The sequence below is a fragment of the Castor canadensis genome, chromosome 7, assembly GCF_047511655.1.
Source record: "Castor canadensis chromosome 7, mCasCan1.hap1v2, whole genome shotgun sequence".
NCBI lineage: Eukaryota > Metazoa > Chordata > Mammalia > Rodentia > Castoridae > Castor > Castor canadensis.
The window spans coordinates 147,328,112-147,348,288 of NC_133392.1; the positions used below are offsets into that span (position 1 = coordinate 147,328,112).

Below are 20,177 nucleotides of genomic sequence, written 5' to 3' on the forward strand. Positions count from 1 at the left end.
TTTGGTGCTGCCTGGGTCTTGAAGGGAAAAGACTGGAGCAGGGACCCAGAGGAAGTGGGTGTGAACCACATAGCCCTGAGTTGTTGGGGTACATTTTAGCCATGGCAGAAGTGATCCTGGTTCTGAGTTGAAGCGTGTCCTGGGACCCATAGTGGAGCCCAGGTATGGGGTGGTGTTCAGCTGAGTTCCACTTCAGGTCCTGGGGCGAGAAGGGCCCTTTCCTCTCATCCTGCTGCCCCAGTTTGGGGGCTACTGGATTGAAGGCACCAACCATGAAATCACCAGCATCCCTGAGACAGAGCCACTTCAGTCGCCCACCACCAAGGTGAAGCTCGAGTGTAACCCCACAGCCCGCATCTACCGGAAGCACTTTCTTGGCAAGGTAGGTGGCTGGCTGGCATTGGGGGCTGGCTGAGGTGGAGCACAGTTTAGCCTCATGGGACATTGGGCCTCTGTGGGACCAGAACCTTTGGCTGGAGCTAGGCAACAGTTCAGGAGCTCTGAGTCTCAGGGAGAGTGCATGTGGACTCATTCATTCACTCAACAAACATTTATTGCAAAAGTCAGTAGGATGGCATAGTGGCTAACAACAGAGACTCCTAGGGTTTGAATCCTGGTTTAGCCATATGCTACATGGGACATCAGGAAAGTTGCTTAACTTCAGGGTACCTCAGTTTCCCCATCTGTAAAAGTAGTGATGATGACACTCACCTCCTAAGGATGCCTTGAGGCTTTAATGAGATAAGATCTGTCAGGCAATTTGAATAGCATTTGGGAACAAAGGAATCACTCCTAGGGTGAGCAAATACCAGATATCGGCTGCATGCTGGCCTTGTTCTGGGCACCAGGTATACCACAGCCAACAAAGACCCAGCCCTGCCCTGGGCAGCTTGGGGTGGGGGCTGGGAGGGCACAGTAGTGTGGTGACCTAGATTGATGCTGCCACAGCCCCAGAGCAGGGAGCCTGCCCAGTAACTGCTTGGCAGAGTGTTGCCCAAGGGTGTTCAGGAATTACTGGGTAAGGCTTGGGTGTCAGAGGGGAGGCCCGTGCTGGGACCTGTATGTTAAGTTCCACATAGGGTGCCATCTCTATGTCCGTTTCCCACCAAAATGGGCTCTGTCCCCTGGTCTGGGTGCGAATGTTGGCCCTTCCTTCTACTGATGGTGATATCTCGGGCAAGCTATGTAACCTTCTCAAGCCTTCTTCCTCATCTGTAAATATGGGGTAGTAAAAGTAAGTGTAAAAGCATATAGAACAATGCTTGGCACGTAGCAAATACACAGCTAACGATATTTATGATTACATGTGTGTAATCCCTCTTTGAGATCAAGATTATCCTGTTTTTACAGAAGAAAAAATTAAAACTCAGAGAGGCGAAGTGTCTTGGTTAAGGTTGCAGTTACCTAGCCAGGAAGTGTGTGTGTATGTGTATGTGTGCGCGTGTGTGTGCGCATGTATGTGTGCGTGTGTGTGTGCGTGTATGTGTGCATGTGTGTGCGTGTATGTGTGCATGTATGTGTGTGCGCGTGTATGTGTGCGCGTGTGTGTATGTGTGCATGTGTGTGTGCGTGCGTGTATGTGTGCATGTGTGTGCGTGTATGTGTGCACGTGTGTGTGTGCGTGTGTATGTGTGTGTATGTGTGCGTGTATGTGTGTGTATGTGTGCGTGTATGTGTGCATGTGTGTGCGCGCGTGCGTGTATGTGTGCATGTGTGTATGTATGTGCGCATGTGTGTGTGCATGTGTGTGCGTACGTGCGTGTATGTGTGCATGTGTGTGCGTGTGTGCGCACGTGCGTGTATGTGTGCGTGTATGTGTGTGTATGTATGTGTGCGCGCGTGTATGTGTGCATGTGTGTGCGTGTGTGTGCGTGTATGTGTGCATGTGTGTGCGTGTGCATGTGCGTGTATGTGTGCACGTGTATGTGTGCATGTGTGTGCGTGTGTGTGTGCACGCGTGTGTGTGTGCATGTGTGTGTGTGCGTGTGTGCGCGCGTGTGCTGCGTGTGTGCGCGCGTGTGCATGTGTGTGTGTGTGCGTGTGTGCATGTGTGTGTATGTATGTGTGTGCGTGTGTGTGCGTGCGTGCATGTGTGTGCGCGTGTGCATGTATGTGTGCACGTGTGTGTGCATGTGCGTGTGCATGTGCGTGTATGTGTGCACGTGTGTATGCATGTGCGTGTGTGTGCATGTGTGTGTGCACGTGTGCATGTGTGTGTGCGTGTGTGTGTGCATGTGCATGCGTGTGTGCATGTGCGTGTGTGTGTGCACGTGTGTGTGCGTGTGTGTGTGTGCACGTGTGTGTGCGTGTGTGTGTGTGCATGTGTGTGTGCGTGTGTGTGCATGTGTGTGTGCATGTGTGTGTACGTGTATGTGCACGTGTGTGTGCACGTGTGTGTGCGTGTGTGTGTGCACGTGTGTGTGCGCATGTGTGTGTGCACGTGCGTGTGTGTGTATGTGTGCACGTGTGTGTGCATGTGTGTGTGCGTGTGTGCATGTGTGTGCGTGTGTGTGTGCATGTGTGCATGTGTGTGTACGTGTATGTGTGCATGTGTGCGTGTGTGTGCATGTGTGTGTGCGTGTGCGTGTGTGCACGTGTGTGTGCGCATGTGTGTGCACGTGCGTGTGTGTGTGCACGTGTGTGTGTGTGCGTGTGCGTGTATCAGGAGGAGGACACTATCTTGAGCCTAGGAAATACTAGTGCTAACAGACTGAGTTGGGGGAGGATCCACTGAGACAGGGATTGACCCAGCAGGCCTGGGTTCAGGGGCCATTGCGCAGGGACGGTCCTAGAGTGTGGGGTGGGATTCCGCCTCTCTGCGGACCCTTGGGTGAAGGAAGACCTACCTCCCAAGTGCCCACTGTCCAGAGTCTCAGCTGGTTCTGAACGATGGTGGGATTTTGGTGCCTGTGTTGGGCTGACTTTGAACAGTTTGCTGAAGGAGTAACCTTCAGGTGAAGGTGGGGGCCTTGAATGCAGGAGGATTTGAAGAGGTGCAGGCTGAGGGGACAGAGGAGGTAGAGTGACAGGACCAGGGTGGTAGGGCCTCTCCTGGACTCCAGGCAGGGTGTTAGAAGCAGCCAGGTGCTCAGGCACTAGGCCTGTTCTAGCAGAGGGAGAAGGTGAGAGTGACTTTGGCCTCCTGGGACCCTGAGTCTGGCTCCACTGTATACTTTGGCCTCCTCTGGTTTGGGGGAAACTTTGTTGCCAAGTACCTATCACCCTGCTTTGTGGACACTGTCAGGCAGTTGGGACTTTTTGCCACTTTGTATCCAGGCAAGGCTGGGGCTCTTCCTTGGTCTGTCAAGTGCCCCTGGCCTGCAGAATATCTCCTCCTCCCCTGGCAGCTGCTTTCTCCACCTGGCCTCTGAGCACAGGTGTTCCTGTTGAACCAGGATTTACTTCCAGGCTGATTCCTGGGATGGGTGTGGCTGGGGAGCCAGCTCCACTCTCAGGGCTGGGTCAGGCTGGGGTAGCGCCTCCTCCATTTTGGCCTTAGTCTCTGCTTGGGGACCTCCCTACATAGAGGTGCTAGCCCTGTGTGCCCATCTAGGGGTGCCATTCCTGCAGCAGCCACCCGTGTTCCTTTTAGGATGTCTTCCTAGCCCTGTGTCGTCTTCTTCAGGTGAGACAGGAAGGTGGGAACCTGCCAGGTCACCTACCTTGTGTGGCATGAGATGCTTCACTTCCTGTTTCTCTCTTGCCTTGACTTCGGGGTCATGGAACTAAATATTGTGCAATCGACTGGTTGGATTTTTTTTTTTTTCTTTTAGTGTTGGGAATTCCAGGGCCTTGAACATGCAAGTTGACCTTCTTTCTTTCCTTCCTTCCTTCCTTCCTTCATTCCATCCACCCATCTTTTTTTGAGACAGGGCCCAGGCTGGGTCCAAACTCTCAATCTTCCTCTCTCAGCTTCTCAGTGCCAGGATTACAGGTGTGCACCACCATGCCCAGCTAGTTGGCTTTTCTTATTGAGCGCCTTCTGTGTGCCCTGAGAATGCAAAGGCTGGGAGACAGATATGCAGGTACAAATGTGGCCCTGACATTGCTGAGGAGCCAGAGAATCAAGGTTACTACAGACACTCATTGCACTCTGAGTCCATACCAGGCATTTTACCTCTCTCAGTTCCTGCCACCATCAAGGTAGGTGGCCTCACTCAAATTTTATAGATTAGGAAATGAAGCACAGAGGGGTGAGGTGACCTTCTCAGACTGCCCAGCTGGCAGGTGGCATATCTGTGTGATGGTACTGACTATGAAGCTTGCTGCTTGGTGAAGGAGCTGTGTGCAAGTGAGTAGGCCCTCTGGTGTCCCAAACGGACCTGACCCCTCCCTGAACTCTGTTTACCACAGGAACATTTCAATTACTACTCACTGGACACTGCCCTTGGCCACCTGGTCTTTTCACTCAAGTATGATGTCATTGGGGATCAAGAGCACCTGCGCCTGCTGCTCAGGTGAGGGCATTGGGGGACCCTGAGTCCATGGGGAGGGCTGAGGCAGTAACTCGAGCGCCAGACTCATTTTACCCACTCTTTTCATGGAAGCCCAGAGAGGAATGGGGATTTGTCTGATGTCATGTGGCAAGTTAATATCCCAGCCAGGCCTGGCACCATGCTCACCTTTGGGTCTTTGTGGAGAGCTCCCATCTCCCTTCCCACTGCTTAGCCCCTCACCATGTGGCTTTCTCCTCCCAGGACCAAGTCTCGGACATACCATGATGTCATCCCTATCTCCTGCCTCACTGAGTTTCCCAACGTGGTCCAGATGGCAAAGGTGAGGCCTCCGCTCTCCTGAGCTTCCCAAGTTGGGCACCCCGGGGGCACAGGGCTGGCTGCAGCTTGGCCTCAGCACCGCCTTGTCTGCAGCTGCAAACCTTCCTCTCACTTGTTCCCACTGTGTGTGCACGCTGCCCTTGGTTGTCCTGGCATCAGTCTTTGGCCTGTGTGCTTTCAGCACTTTTTATAGCACTCTGATCTCTTGGGGGCCCCAATCTTCAGAACCCTGTTCTGAGCACCAGTGAGCTCCCAAGACTGCACCAGCCTACTTGTTCCCAGTAGGGCCACTCCCACATCCTCTCTGCTGCTGTTCTCCCCAGGGTTGGCCACTGAAGCCCAGGAGGCCCCTCCCTTCTGACCCTGCCCACTTCATGCCCCTCCCTTGTCTCCTTCTGCAGCTGGTGTGTGAAGACGTCAATGTGGATCGATTCTACCCTGTGCTCTATCCCAAGGTATAGCCATATCTGGGCCCTACTCCCTGAGTGTGGGTGGTATCTGGAGGACTGAACATTTATTGGGCACCTGCTGCATGCTGGGTAATTTCCCCAAATCTTCTCATTTGATCCTCCTAAACTGTAAAGTCCACAGTTTGCAGAAGAGGAAACAAGAAATGGTATTTTTTCCACTGGCCTTGCTATCTGCCCCTAGAGGGGACCTAGGGAGAACCCCCCCCAACCTGCTGCCCCCACAGCAGCTACACCTCCAGCCCTGGTGCTGCCTGCTACTTCTAGGCACGGTGGCAATAAAATATGGGCAGGGGCTTCTGTCCTTGACTAACCTGGAAACTTCCTGGAGGAGGTGAGCTTTGTAAGACATGTAAACCCTTGTGGCCCTGGCTGAATTCTGGAGTGGTGTGAGGTCCCTGAGGGTGGTTGTGGTTCAAGAAAGGTGTTTTGAAGGAAGGGTCCTACCTTTTGGCTATGAAGGGGAAACTGAGGCCCAAGGTGAGACACAGTACCTGTTGAAGGCCTCACAGCAAACTGGTGGGACTTGGCCTGCCTGAAAGGATGAGGAGGTTCTTAGAAGAGCCAGGAGTTAGCTGGGCATTGCAGAGTGGGGTGGGGTGGCCTTGGCAAAACTCAGGAATCAACAGACCTGGGTCAGGTCCCAGCCTTTCACTCATCTACATGTTGACCTGAGGCAAGTTGCTGGAGCACTCTGAAACCCAGGCACAGGAGGACAGTGGACAGTCTCCCCCACAGGCTTGCTTTGGGGATTACGTGTACCTGGCCCAGCAGTGGATGTACAAGGAGTGAATGGCCATGTGTTCTCCACAGGCTTCCCGGCTCATTGTCACCTTCGACGAGCATGTCATCAGCAATAACTTCAAGTTCGGAGTCATTTATCAGAAGCTTGGGCAGGTGCGCTCCTCCCCCACCCTGCTCCCCACCCCACATTGCTCTCCACCTGGCACTGCAGACCTGTGCAGGGCAGAGCACCTGCCAGGGGAACCCAGTTTTCCAGGAGCAAGGGGCTGCCTGGGTCTTCTCTGGAATTGAGTGGGGCTGGGGTAGGGCTGCTCAGGAACTCCAGCTCCATGACCTCGGCCCCCATGTGGTCCTCAGACCTCTGAGGAAGAGCTCTTCAGTACCAATGAGGAAAGCCCTGCCTTCGTGGAGTTCCTCGAATTTCTGGGCCAGAAGGTCAAATTGCAGGATTTCAAGGGGTGAGTTCAAGGGTGGGACAAGAAGAGTGGATCTCACCCATGTTCCTGGGCAGGGAGGGAGCCCTGGCCTGGCCCCCTGGAGGCCTGGCTGGGGCTGGAGACTGAGGCGTGGCCTGGGGACCCCCGGGCAGGTTCCGAGGAGGCCTGGATGTGACCCACGGGCAGACGGGGACCGAGTCTGTGTACTGCAACTTCCGCAACAAGGAGATCATGTTTCATGTGTCCACCAAGCTGCCCTACACAGAAGGGGACGCCCAGCAGGTAGCCTGGGTGCCCATCCACCTACCTGCTTCCCACTGTCCACCTATGCCCTATCACACCGAGCCCAGTGCTGGGCCCTTGGACCAGACAGAGAAACGAGCTAGTCCTCCCAGTTGTGGGCTTTAGCGGGGGCCAAGGAGATGGATTGCTACAATACTGGGAAAACCTCAATTTCCACTGCCTAGAAATGGGAATAATAATGGTACCTCCCTGGTAGGTGAGTGTGAAGGAGGGATACATATGAAGTGACTGTTCTAGGGCCTGGCACACACAAGAGCCCAAGAAAGGTGAGCTAGTGTTTTTGTGGGTAGTAAAAAGCATTATGGGATCACATTGGGGCACTTAGACTTGGCAGAAGTGGGAGCCAGGAAGAACTTTCAAGATAAAGTGAATTTTAGGCTGCAAAGGAGCTGAGATATCTAGGTGGAACAGGAGGAACAGGGTGTGTTCCATTAAATGAACCCAAAATTTGATCACTTTGCCCTGAGCTGCTTATAAGACCATCTGCCATTCTCCACTCCCAACCCAGCGCACTAAATGAAATATGTATTCCTTATTTTTGGTGCCTTTTTTTTTTTTTGGTGTTACTAGGGTTTGAACTCAGGGTCTCATGCTTGCTAGGCAGGCCCTCTCCCACTTGAGCCACTCCACCAGCTTTTTCTTTTCATGAGATCCTCCATTTGTTTAGCAACACACATATATACTGAGTAGAACCTGTCTGTTCAATGAAGGATCATATTTGGGGGCATTTAGATCGAAGGGCTGAGCAGTAGGACCTGTAAACCAGGAGACCTAGGTTCAGGTCCCTGAGCTCATCATAGGATTTTTTAAATATATTTATTGCACAGAGGTCATCGTAGGAGCTTGTAAATTACTTTTCCCTTGGCCTTGGTTTTCTCATCTGTCATAGATATTGAAGAAAATTGAAATAATTTTAAGACAAGTTTTCATGTTTGGGGGAAAAGCAAGTCCTTAGATGTGTTTTCTGCCTGCCCCAAGCCCCCCACACCCTCAGGGTGGCCCTTCCCACCCCCTGGCCAGCTGTGCAGCCCCTGGCCCTGTGCTCAGTTGCAGCGGAAGCGGCACATTGGGAATGACATCGTGGCTGTGGTCTTCCAGGATGAGAATACACCCTTCGTGCCCGACATGATTGCATCCAACTTCCTGCACGCCTATGTAGTGGTGCAGGCCGAGGGGTGTGGCACCGATGGCCCTCTCTACAAGGTGAGGGCCCTGCCATGGCTTTGTCTTACAAAGGCCTCTCTGAGCCCCAGTGCTTCCTATGTAAGCAGGATGATTCCTGTCATGCCCTCTCACTTCCCAGAGCTCATTCCCTCAAAGAAGGCAGTCACCTTCCTCTACCTCCTGACCCGGTGTCACCTTCCTCTGTCTCCTTGAGCCTCCACAAGGTCCCCTACCCATCTCTCACTCTCAAATTCACAGCAAAGCCTAGAGGAGCTGAAATCCTGCTACAAAAGCATTGGTCCCCAGGTAGTCGCAGTCAGAGCCTCCCCCAGCCAGGGGCATGACAGAAGGTGAAAGAGGACTAGTGTGGGGCTGAGCCATAGGCCCTGGACCCCACAGGGACAGCTGTCTTCCTTTCCAGGTCTCTGTCACTGCGAGAGATGATGTGCCCTTCTTTGGGCCTCCCCTCCCAGACCCCGCTGTGTTCAGGAAGGTGAGAGGCAACCCTCAGCTCCTGCCACTGGCAGAGGAGGACTCAATGGGAGGGGCCCCATGTTCTGCCTCTGGAGGTTCTGATGTCTACCACGTGCATGGCCACTAGGGCTGCTCTCTTCATTCTGATAAAGAGCTGTGACTTCTGGTTTTACAAGGTCACCAAATGAACTACAGAACTGTTTTACATTTTTCATAGCAAGTTGTGGCCTTTCTTCTTTTTGACAGTCTTCTTTCCTCTAAAATGTTTGGAGAGGGGGCACATGTCTCTGTCACCTCTCAGAAGCCACGCTGCAAGCCATGGCATCAGCTGGGCACACAGCACATGCTACTACAGATTTGGCAGAAGAAGATAGTGACCTAGACCCTAACACCTCCAGACCTTGCTCTCCTGAGGGGGTGGGTGGCCGTGAGGGGCACAGGTACCTGGGTTGGGTTGCTGAGCCCAAGGAGATGCCCTTCTGGGAATGAAGAGAGGGACCTGCAGGCCAGGCAGAGCACAGTTTAGGAGCTCCAGCCTGACTCATCCAGGCTCAGACCTGGCTTCTATGTTTGTCTGACTCCCCCTCCCCCTTTCTTATTTCCTCCACACTGGGGGCTCCCAGGGGCCTGAGTTCCAGGAATTTTTGCTGACAAAGTTGATCAATGCTGAATATGCTTGCTACAAGGCAGAGAAGTTTGCCAAACTGGAGGTGAGGATGGGCTGTTGGAGCTGAACCCCCACCCCAGCCTAGACTTTCAGCCCTGCCCCCCACAGGGGAATGTTAGATCTTGACCTTGGGGCAGGGACTACCTGACTAAGTAGAGCTTGGAGTGAGGGGAAGCAGGAGGGACTCATAGGTGGGTGGAATGAGGAGGGGTACCATGAGGAGAGCTGGGGGCTGCAGAGTGGTCCCAGGGAAGCCAGCCCACGTTCCCTGGGGCCTAGGACTTCCCTCCTCCCCACTCAGGGAAGTGGCCGGTATTAGTACTGTGGGACAGGGGCTGACCCCTGCGGTCTCTCCTGGTGCCTGGCCCACAGGAGCGGACCCGCGCGGCCCTCTTAGAGACGCTCTATGAGGAACTTCACATCCACAGCCAGTCCATGATGGGTCTGGGCGGTGACGAGGACAAGATGGAGAACGGCGGCGGCGGCGGCGGCGGCTTCTTCGAGTCTTTCAAGGTGAAGGGCCTGGGGCTACCCGGTGGGAACCCACCGCTGCGGGGCTGATGGACAAGACAGACATGGGGTGTGGTGGAGGAGGGATCCGTGGGGGCAGAGTCTGGGCAGGGCCTCAGTGGAGGTGCTGGGCGTGGAGGTGTGGCCAGAGGTGGGATCACTGCTGGGGGCGTGGTTGGGCGACCAAGTCTTTGGGGTGCACTTAGACTCAGGAGGGATCTGGGCCTTGAGTGGTTCAAGGCTGGAAGAGGAATGTACTACGGGGGCTGTCCTGTCGTTTGGAGAGGAGTTAATGGCTAGAGGTGGGGCCTAGCCCAGGGAGTCCCCCTGGGAATTTCCCCAGAAGGTGTGAGTGGACTGAGTAACCATTGCAGGGGACCTGGCCTGGGTGACTTTCCCTGGATGTCCCTGGTTTAGCTTAGTGTTAAAGAGTGTAAACTCCCTGGGTTCACATCCCAGCTCTGCCTCTTACCAGCTTAGGCATTCTTGGAGCCTCAGTTTCTTTATCTGCTGGTAGGTTAATGAGGTCATGACAACCGACCTCATATACCTGTTGTGGAGCTAATTGTGAAGCTGTTAGGTTAGTGCAAAATCAGTTAAAAAGCAAAGTGTACAACCCAGTGTGCTGGATCTGCCTGAGCCATAAGGGTCCAACTCAACAGGCAGAGGAGGTGGAGTTTTCCTTCCCACTGCAGGACCCCAGGCAGAGGCCACAGGAGCAGGACTGCCCATCCTCCAGGTACCCAGATAGGCCTGTTGGCCTCACCCTCACCCCAGGGAAGCCCCAAGGCAGAAGCTATGAGTTTGTGTAAGAGCGGCAGCCCAGTTGCCCAGACGGGATGTGAGAAAGGCCTGGAGAGTCCTGCCTCTGCCTATTAGAGACAGGGATGATGGGCTGATCATGGTCTATGGTGTTTTCTGTGAGGAGAGCTCCATGGTCTCACATCTGGTAGGTGACAGACAGGACCCTTAGATTAGCTCAGAGCATTTCTCTGAGGCAGCAGGGTCCACGGTTAAGGGCATAGGATTTGGCATATTGGCCAGGCTTACCTCTGCCTCAGTTTCCTCACGTGTAAAGTAGGCACGAGATAGTCCCCACCGCACAGGAAGGATTGAATGGTAGTAAATGTTACCTACCAGGCCCCACAGTAAGCCTTTAGTATAGAGTGGTCTGAGAAAGACAAGAGAGGGAGGAGGGAGGGAGGTTGGAGAAGCAGAAGGAAAAAGGAATGGAAGGGGCCGCTCAGAGACCCCAAAAGGAAAGAAACAGGTTTCTGGAGGACATTAGTGCACACTTGCTCACAACTCTACATCTGCTGTCCTTACAACAACCACATGGGTGGAGACTTGTCGTGCAGCCCATTTGGCTAGAGGCTCAGAGAGGTGAAGTGGCCTGCCCAAGGCACTGTGTGCACTTGCCTGCCTCTTGTGTGGCACACAGGGTAATAAACCACACAAGGGAGGTTAGGTTGGGCTTCCTAGGGTGACCCAGAGTGGCATTGGTGGGGAAGGACCAGACGCCTGGGCTCCTAGGCTTCCGTAACAGAGATGAAACTCAGGAAGCCTGTGCCGCCTCCACCTCCACCCTCTGCTCACAGCGGGTCATCCGGAGCCGCAGCCAGTCCATGGATGCCATGGGACTGACAAACAAGAAGCCCAGCACCGTGTCCACCAGCCACAGTGGGAGCTTCACACCCAACAACCCTGACTTGGCCAAGGCAGCTGGAATAGTGAGTATCCTCCCACGGCCCCGCCCCACCCCAGGGCCCTCTGTGCTCCCCGCCTCCTGAGGTCTGCCCACCCATGGTCCTGCTGTCTATGTGCCCTTTCGGGGCTCTGGACTCAGTCTAGGCACTGCTCTCCCTTGGGGGTCAAATACCCTGGCCCGGACACTAGGATCCTGAGACCCTGTAGCCCCTTGGTCTTGTCTTCCTCCTAGCCCCTTTACTCATTCAGGTGTGACTTTCTGTAGCCTCTGCATCCGTTCCTAATTGAGTACCTACTGTCTCTTGTATACTGGGAACCGGGCTGCTGTATGGGCATCTTTTGTCAAGCCTTGGGTTTCTGGAAGCACCTACTGTGTGTCAGGCTGTGAGCAGCCACTGTGTCAGCACCTGGGCTGCTATGTGGATATGCACTCTGTGAGCACCTACTGTGTGCCCAGTCCCGAGCTGCTGTTTGATCACCTACTATGTGTAAGGAAATGGACTGCTGTGTGGGCATCTACTCTGAAAGCACCTACTGTGTGTCTGGATCTTGCCTGCTGCGTGAGCACCTACTGTGTGTCTGGATCTTGCCTGCTGCGTGAGCACCTACTGTGTGTAAGGAAGCATGTGACGGTGGGCGTTTCTCCTGAGCACTTCCTTCTGTGTGTCTGCAGCAGCCAGCCAGGAACTGGCTTCTGTGTGGGCTTCTCCTGAGTGAGCCCCTGCTGTGTGACTGCTGACTGCCAGGCCCTGGAGGAGTCTGTCTACCCAGCACACTCAGGGAGTGCTGAGAAACAGGCCTCCATCACGGGCCTAGCTGCTTTGCGCCACCTAGTGACGACCTAAGACACTGCACCCACTGCTCTGCTCTCTCCCTACTCACCATCCACCCATCCATCCATCTACCCATTCATCCATTCATCCTACACTCATTCATCCATTCTCCTACCCATCCACCCATCCATTCACCCACCCATTCATCAGTCCACCCTCCAGCTATCCACATGTCTATCAGTCTACCCACACACCCATCCACTCACCCATCCATCTACTCATTCATCCATCCACACATCCATGTCTATCTTCCATCTATCCATTCATCCATCCATCCATCCATTCATGCCTCATTCACCCATTCACTTATCCACCTATCCACCCATTCATCCACATATCCATGTATTCATCCATCTGCCCATATCCATCCATCTACTCATCCATTCACCTACCCATCTTCAGCCATCTATCCATTTATCAGTCCACCCACACACTCATTCATCCATCTATCCATCCACTCACCCACAAATCCATTCATCCTTCTCTTACTGACTGTATACCGCATGCCAAACCTTGTGCTCAGTGCTGTGAGTCTGTGTCATGTGACAGGAGGCAGCCCCCACCCCCCACCCCCATGCCTGCAGTGTGGTCTGGTTTGGCCGAGGGTGAGCAAGGTGAGACCTCTGCTGTCCCACAGTTACCAAGCCCACAGTCATCTGAGAAGCTGGCCCAACCTCCCCCAACCCAGGTTCTACAGCCACTCCCTCCCCACTGAGTGGCTCAGCCTCCTGTGGGTGGCTGTGGAGGGGCCCCGGGGTCAGGGCCAGGCCAGGAGCACCCACCATGGCAGTAACCAGACCCATTTCTGTTTTTGTTTTTGCACAACTCTCCCTTTCTTCATGTTGCCTTCTTTTCCTGTACTCTTCTCTGGTGTTTTCTCTTTCCTGCCCCTCTCCTCCCCCCATCATGTCTCCATCTTCTCACGCTGTGCCTTTCTTCCTCCTCTTGCACCTGTCTGTTTACATCCTTCCTTCCTCTTTCCACTCTTCTCACCCTTGCCTTCCCTTCTCGCTCCCTTTTCTTTCCATCTCTGACTCCGACCCTTGCTTCCTGGGCCCATCTGTGTCCTGCTGTTTCTGTCCCTGTCCTTTGGTTTCCTCTGTGCTCCATCTCTCGTGTTCACATGCTCGCTCTCACACGTGTCCCTGACTGCATAACTACCTGTCACTTTCTGTCTCCATGTCTCCCTTCCCTACCTGCCTCTCTTTCTCATTTTCCACTCAATCTCTTATTTCTCTCATCTGTTTGTCTTTTCCTCCTTCCTGGTCTCATCTCTCTCTCCCTCTCTCCGACTCTCTGTTTCTCTGCCCCATCCTCTGCCGCTTGCCAGTCATTGCTTATTCCTGGGAAAAGCGCGAGTAGATTCGGACGTCGGGGCAGTGCCATAGGCATAGGAACCGTGGAAGAGGTTGTCGTCCGCGGGCCGCCAGCTCGGGAGGCTGCCTGCACGCGCTGTTTTCTGCTCGCTGTCAGGATGGAGGCCATATTGGGGATGTGCCCCCTTCCCCTGGGACAGGCCCTAGGGTGTGCAGGGTGGAGTGCCCATGGCTTGGGTACTCAGTACCTGCTTTGGGGCGTGGTACCTGGGCCAGAGCCAGTGGCCCTCACCAGGGGCTTCTGGCCCTGCCCTGGCCCCTGGGACCCTGATCCAGTCCCTGCCAGTATACGGTACTCAAGAGACCCTCTGTCTAGCTGTACGTCCCCCAATATCGCCAGCTGTGCTTGGGGCACCAACCCTCCCCTCTGCCCTGATCCCCCTTCCCTCCATGGGGTGCTGCCCTCCATGCCTCCTTGGGGTCCATCTCCTGTCTCCCCCAAGGAGCTGGTAGCATGCTTCTGGGGCCTGGGAACCCCACCATGGTGTGTGTGTGAGTGGGGACCTCCCTACTGCTGGGCCAGAGCCTTCCCAGCTGCTGTAAAGGTTCCAAGGGTTCAGGCTGGTGGACTGGGGCTTGGGCTGCTATTCTGCTTTCCCCACCCACCCTCAGACTATAGCTCTCATGGAGCTGGAGGGAGGGTGGCCCCTCTGAAGACTTGGCTTCCTTCCTCCTGGCTTGAGTGGTGGCCCTGCCCCTCAGGCCCCTGCCATTCTTCTGGGCTGAACCCTGGGTACAGCCCTGTGGTGTGGTCTTAGGAAAGGCCCTGTCTCCCATCTGCCAGCCAGGCACCCGCCCTGGGAATGCACATTTTCTCTTGCTCCTTCTTGCTCACCACTTCTGCTTCAGGCGGGGGACAGCAGGGCCCCAGGGGAGGTGGGAGGCACAGGGTCTCCCAGGGCAGGCAGGCACTGAGATGGGGCTTCTCCCTGCAGTCATTGATTGTCCCTGGGAAGAGTCCCACAAGGAAGAAGTCGGGCCCATTCGGCTCCCGCCGCAGTAGTGCCATCGGTATTGAGAACATTCAGGAGGTCCAGGAAAAGAGGTGGGTGAGGGTGCCTGGGGAGAGGGCCCTGCTCCTCCTGGTCCCATCCTGACCCTATTCCAAGGCAAGATGATGCAGACAGGAGGGAGTGCCTACCTGTCAGCCCCTGTCCCCCTACAGTGACAGTTGTATGTCAGGTGCTGAGCCAGTGTTACCTAACACAAAATGCTTTTGTTTGCCCAGAGGTTTTGCTGGCTCCCTGGATCTGTGCCTTGCAGATTAAGAAGCTGTAAGGTCCAGGAGTCGGTGGCTCGCACAGGTCATACAGCTGAGAAGGACAGAGCTAGGATTTGAGCCCTGGTCTCTCCAGGGCCATCACCACACTCTTTCCATTGCCAGTGGCTGTAAGAGCATCCAGTGCTGGCTTCCAGTGGGCCTCAGGGTGGCCAGAGTCTGTGAGAGCATGGGGGTAGCAAGATATCCCTGGAATACAGAAAACAGGTCCTGGGTATGAGTCCAGTTTCACCATACTAGGGCTGTGTGACCTTAGTGAGTCACTGTACTTCTCTGATTCTCATTATCCCAATCTGAAAAGCTGGGATAAGAAATCAGCCAACAGTGTGGGACTGCTGTGAAAGTTCCTGCTATACACATCAAGCAGAGGCTACCCGAGCTCAGAATGCCATAAATCCTGGGTTCTTGTCCTAGCTAGGTGTCCCTGGGCAGCTCCTTTCCTGCCTCTGAGTCCCAATTTCCTTAGCTATCCCAGGGGCCCATTTGCCCCTCCCATGCAGAGGAGGACTTAGGAGGTCACTGGTGGTTCCATCAGTACTGCCCTGTTGCTGGCTGGCTAGCCAGGGAGCCTACAGGGCCTGAAGTTAGCCCCGAGGATACAAGGTACCCATGACTGCTGCTTACCACCTGGGCTTCATTCTACCTCACTGCCAGGCTCAGTGCTTAGTTCCCCTGCTATCCCCCTGTGTCCTGCAGGGAGAGTCCCCCGGCCGGCCAGAAGACCCCAGACAGCGGGCACGTCTCACAAGAACCCAAGTCAGAGAACTCTTCCACTCAGAGTTCTCCAGAGATGCCCACAACCAAGAACAGGTTGGGCTCTGGGCTCAATGGGATGGGCTGTGGGTAGCTGGCTCATCCTTTCTATTTCTTGGACCTGAGCTGCCCAGGGGTCTGGATACTGGGAGTTTTTGATGGGTCCTTCAGGGAAGGTACCTCCAAAGGGGTGCCACTGGAACTGAGAATGAGTAAGGAGTCAGCTCTGGCAGAGAGAAGAGGGTTCTAGGGAAGGAGCCAGCAAGTACAGAGGGCCTGAGACATGCCTGATGGATAGAAAGAAGGGTTGTGTGCAGTTGGAACCAAGTGAGTGAGGGGCTAGGCCAGGGATGTCCTGGGTGGCAGCAGGAATGAGTCAGAGGTGAGCAGGGGCTGGCTCGTGGCTTTGGAGGCAGTATGTAAGCTTTAAATTTTATACTGAGTCAGGGAGCCTTTGGAAGATTTTTTTTTTTTTTTTTGCAGTACTGGGATTTGAACTTAGGGCCTCACATTTGAGAGGCAGACACTGTACTACTTGAACCACTCCATCACCAGCCCTTTTTTGTGTTGGGTATTTTCTTTTCTTTTTTCTTCTCTCTCTCATTTTCTCTCTCTCTCTCTCTCTCTCTCTCTCTCTCTGTCACAAATAAAGCAGGATAGTTTATTGAGATAGAAAAGAATAAAGTGGGAGAGTAGAGTCCCCAGAGTTGAGGAGGGTCCCAAGAGAGGGCACCCTTGTGTTGGGTATTTTCGAGATAGCCTCCTGAACTATTTGCCCTGGCTGTTTGCCAGGAGGAACTATTTGAACTGTGTTCCTCCTGATCACAGGTGTAAGCCCCTGTGCCCGCCCCGTTGGATGATTTTAATGAAGAGGAGGGTGCTCTGGTGCTATATAGAAAGAGGCTGGTGGTGGGCAGGGCTAGAGGCAGGGAGGCCACAAGAGGCTGCTCCTCCATCCAGCTGGACCCTGGAGGTCAAGAGGACTCGGCACAGGCTAGAGAATCAGGCAGGAGAACAGAGAGGCAGGAAAGGGCAACAGGGATGGGGTGAGACAGGCACATAGGACCCAGAGTGTCTGATTTTTGAAAGATAGATTTTCTTGTTGAGATCTGAGTGGAACAAGACTCAGCAGGAAACACAAAGGCCCTGAATGTGAAACAAAATGATGGAGGGTTAAGAAGTGGGCTGTGGGGTTCCCTGTTCTCCCACTTACGACTGAGTAACCTTGGGCTGTGGGCCCACCCTCCTGTTCCTCAGTGTCCCCACACCTATAAGAGGGGTCTTACCATGACAGCAGTGAGATAGATGACTCAGGGAACTGAGGAAGCTGCACTGAACTGGCTGATAGTATTACCAGTAATCATCCCTGTGACTGGATGCCAGCCAAGGCAATTGGGCTTTACCTGAGGGCAATGAGGAGCCGTGAGAGGGTGTCGCACTGGGGAGGGCCCTGGACAGATCCATGTACTAGAAAGGACAGTCAGGGGGCTGTCCTGGAAGGCCAGGGAGGCTCAGAGGCCCAAGGATATGTACTGGGCGTCACAAGGTACTTGACTGGCTGTGGATGGGCCGGGAGGTGAGAGAAAGGATTTGGCCCCAGGGGCTGCTCTGTGGCTGGCTGCTGGCTAACGGGCACTGTGTGTGACAGAGTGGACACGGCTGCCCAGAGAGCAGAAGTGTTGAAGGACTTCTCCCGCTCCTCGTCCAGCGCCAGCAGCTTCGCGAGTGTGGTGGAGGAGACTGAAGGCGTGGATGGGGAGGACACAGGCCTGGTGAGCTCCCCAAGGGGTCAGGTTCCCCACAGGGGCCTGATGGGGGCTCAGTGGTTTCTGGAGGTGCTCTGGACAGAAGCATGAGCCTGACTGTGGCTGAGATGGGATCAGGGGCCTGCTCTGAAGCCTTCCTGGCTCCTCAGTGCTGTCTGCACAGAGCCCAATCTCTGTGCTGTTGCAGATCTGGTTGCTCCTTCCTTACCATGTCTCATGTCTTACCGGTTCAGATGTCCTGGACTCTGCCATCTCCCAAATGTCCCAGGCTTACTCCACCACTGGGCCTTCCCACGTGCTGTTTCTCCTCTCTGGAGCACTCCTCCGTCTCCTTCTACCTTCACTGGGCTGACTCTTGAGCACTCTTCTTACCTGGGCTTTACCTGCCCCTCCTGAAAGCCTACTTTGGCTTTCTGGCCCAGGAGATGTAGCAGCTCTGCTTTATGCTCTCCCAGAACCGTGCCTGGGCTTTGCCCTTAACACGTGTTGTCATTCTTCATTGAACACACCTTCTGTGGGCACCTGCTCCTTTCCTGGCTCTGTTCTGGTGCTGCAGGAAACTATGCAGAACAAGACCTCCCCTTGGGGCTTTCAGTCCGGAATTATGGGCTGTGTCTCCTAGACCTCGGGCTCTCTGAGGGCAGGAACCAGGCCTGTTATCCTAGTAGCCTGGCCGAGGATGCCATCCATGGCTGTGTATTGAGTGAATGAGTGGATGTCTGTTCCTGGGCCTGACCCTCTGGTCTTCCCTCCTGTGGTCTTTCTGGGGCAAGACTTGCAGGGAGTAAGGGTAGGGAGGCCCCTGTTGGCTGGGCTGACTTTCTCCCCTCTCTCCCCAGGATAGCGTGTCATCCTCAGGAACACCCCACAAGCGGGACTCCTTCCTGTACAGCACGTGGTTGGAGGACAGCATCAGCACCACAAGCGGGGGCAGCTCCCCAGGTGACAGGCCGTCCACTCCTAGTCAGTGGGGGTTGATGGGGGGACAGGGAGCAGAGGGCAGAGACCACTCCATGCCCCCCGTGTGGGTGTGTGATGTTATTGCACTGCTGTGGGGGCAGAGGTTGGGTTGTTACCTGGGCATATGAAGGGCTGCCACTTCTGTTGTGGTTTCACAGGACAGTGGGTGGCAGGAAACTGAGTTAAGGGTGGGAGTCCCTAAGGGAGGAACTGGACAGGCTGGAAGTATTGGTGCCGACCGCCCATCCATGCCTCCATCTCCCTGGTGCCTCCCCGCGGCCAGTGAGGTGGCTCCCTCCTGCCCCCCTCCCCAGGCCCCTCGCGGTCACCCCACCCAGACTCCGGCAAGCCGGGGGACCCTGCATGTCCCGAGATCAAGATCCAGCTGGAAGCATCTGAGCAGCACACACCTCAGATGGTAGGAGCAGTGCCTGGGGGTGCCCCTGAGGAAGTCCACTGAGAAGGGGGATAAACTTTCGGGGATAGACACCAAGGGGACCCAGCATCCAGGAGGTTTGGGCTTATCTAGCCTGAACACGACCAGTGACTTCTACTCTCCTCTGTCTCCTGCCCACCCCTTCATCTGTCCTGCCCCTGCCTTGGCCACCATCTGTCCACACAGGGCTGCTAGCTGGCCACCCGAGGGAAGGTGGACTGAGCAGGTCAGCTAAACCTCTCTGCTGCATGGCTGGGGAGGGGGAAATGGGAGTCTCTCTGGGTGAGAGCTACATATATGGGTTTGAATCCCCTGCCTCTCAGTGGCCAGGGGCCTTGGGTGAGTCCTGGATCCTCAGCCTGTTTCCTCACCTGCACAGAGGGGCTCACCTCTGCCCAAGAGGCACTGAGAGGGCCTGATAGAGCCTGGTGGTCATTCAGTGGAAAGAGGGCCCAGGAGTGCCAACAGGTGCTGAGGGTAGCCCTCTGGCCTGCTGTCTCCTGCTTCGAGGTGTCTTATCCTCCTTTCCTACAGATGAGGCCACAGAAGCACAAAGTGAAGACGCTGTGCCAAGCCCAGGTGCTGGGCTATCCACCCCAAGGCCACCCCAGCCCTACCCTCAGCCCACCCATCTGGGCTGTCTCCGCAGGGCAGAGCCATCCAGACCTGGGGTCGGGACGCTGCTGGCATCTTCCCCACCCCAGGCCAGGGGTCTGGACTTGGGCAGGGATGGGTCAGTTAAAGCAGGACTATAGGCCTGGCTTGACCTCTGACACTTCTGGGTGCCTATCCAGAGTCAGGGGAGAGATAGGAGAGGGCGATTGTGAGAGCTCAGTGCACACACAGCCTGCTGTTGGGTAACAAGATATGAGCTGTGTAGAGCAAGCACTGGGTTGGGAGTCTTGGCTTCTGATTTGAGTTATGCTGTGTGACTCTGGGTAAATCATTCTTCTTTTCTGGGCATCTCTGCTGCAAACAGACAAGATTATTTCAGAGGAGGCTGAAGACTGTGATTCCACGCACCTGCCCCAAAAGGGATACTTGTCTTCTGGGGATCTCCCTCATCACACTAACCCCCTTCTGAGGTCCCTGGGGCCCTAGACGGGCTACAGGGTTAGGAGCCAGCTGTGCCCATTGCCCCTCCTGGACCCTCCAGCTCTGCCACAGATCTGCTGACGCCCTGTCCACTGCCTACATGTGATAGACCAGTGGCCCCCTTGTGTGTGGGGGTCCTACCTGACCCCTCAGCCAGCACACAGCTTAATCCCTGCCACCCACACTCCTGGGCACTTCAGGCTGGGGGTCTCAGAGGGCCTAGAGGCCAGGCCTCATCAAACCCTGCTCAGAATGAAAGGGGCCGGTCAGGCACAGCTGCTGTGAGCCCATGTCCTTCCTTGTGTGTCTACACTTTTTAGGTGCCACGCCAAAGGCCAGCCTTCCGGCCCCACTGCCCACTTTGGAAGCTCCCATGGCCGTGTGTATGTTGGTAACAGTTGTATAAAATAAATTCTATTTATCGCTATTGT

The 20,177-nt window shown here is 54.9% G+C and overlaps 1 protein-coding gene across 14 annotated transcripts in view; it reads left to right on the forward strand.

The window, feature by feature from the left end:
• Rap1gap (RAP1 GTPase activating protein) overlaps positions 1–19,464 on the forward strand; it is a 62,217-nt gene extending 42,753 nt beyond the window's left edge. For 4 of the 14 annotated variants that reach the window (XR_012450077.1, XR_012450071.1, XR_012450070.1 and 1 more), the window contains 20 exons: positions 197–382; positions 4,354–4,457; positions 4,698–4,776; positions 5,177–5,230; positions 6,056–6,139; positions 6,344–6,444; positions 6,576–6,705; positions 7,774–7,929; positions 8,312–8,383; positions 8,988–9,074; positions 9,404–9,544; positions 11,140–11,271; positions 13,412–13,489; positions 14,393–14,502; positions 15,433–15,546; positions 17,138–17,261; positions 18,095–18,197; positions 18,499–18,633; positions 18,838–18,877; positions 19,186–19,464. Coding sequence is in view for 6 of the 14 variants with exons in the window: in XM_074081069.1 (XP_073937170.1) it covers positions 197–382; positions 4,354–4,457; positions 4,698–4,776; positions 5,177–5,230; positions 6,056–6,139; positions 6,344–6,444; positions 6,576–6,705; positions 7,774–7,929; positions 8,312–8,383; positions 8,988–9,074; positions 9,404–9,544; positions 11,140–11,271; positions 13,412–13,489; positions 14,393–14,502; positions 15,433–15,546; positions 17,138–17,261; positions 18,095–18,197; positions 18,530–18,633; positions 18,838–18,846 (1,968 nt within the window). In the remaining 8 variants the exon portion in view is untranslated. The remainder of the gene's footprint in view (positions 1–196; positions 383–4,353; positions 4,458–4,697; positions 4,777–5,176; positions 5,231–6,055; positions 6,140–6,343; positions 6,445–6,575; positions 6,706–7,773; positions 7,930–8,311; positions 8,384–8,987; positions 9,075–9,403; positions 9,545–11,139; positions 11,272–13,411; positions 13,490–14,392; positions 14,503–15,432; positions 15,547–17,137; positions 17,262–18,094; positions 18,198–18,498; positions 18,634–18,837; positions 18,878–19,185) is intronic. The other 10 variants (XM_074081069.1, XM_074081073.1, XM_074081071.1 and 7 more) reach the window with 8 other exon arrangements.
• Positions 19,465–20,177: the final 713 nt, after the last annotated feature.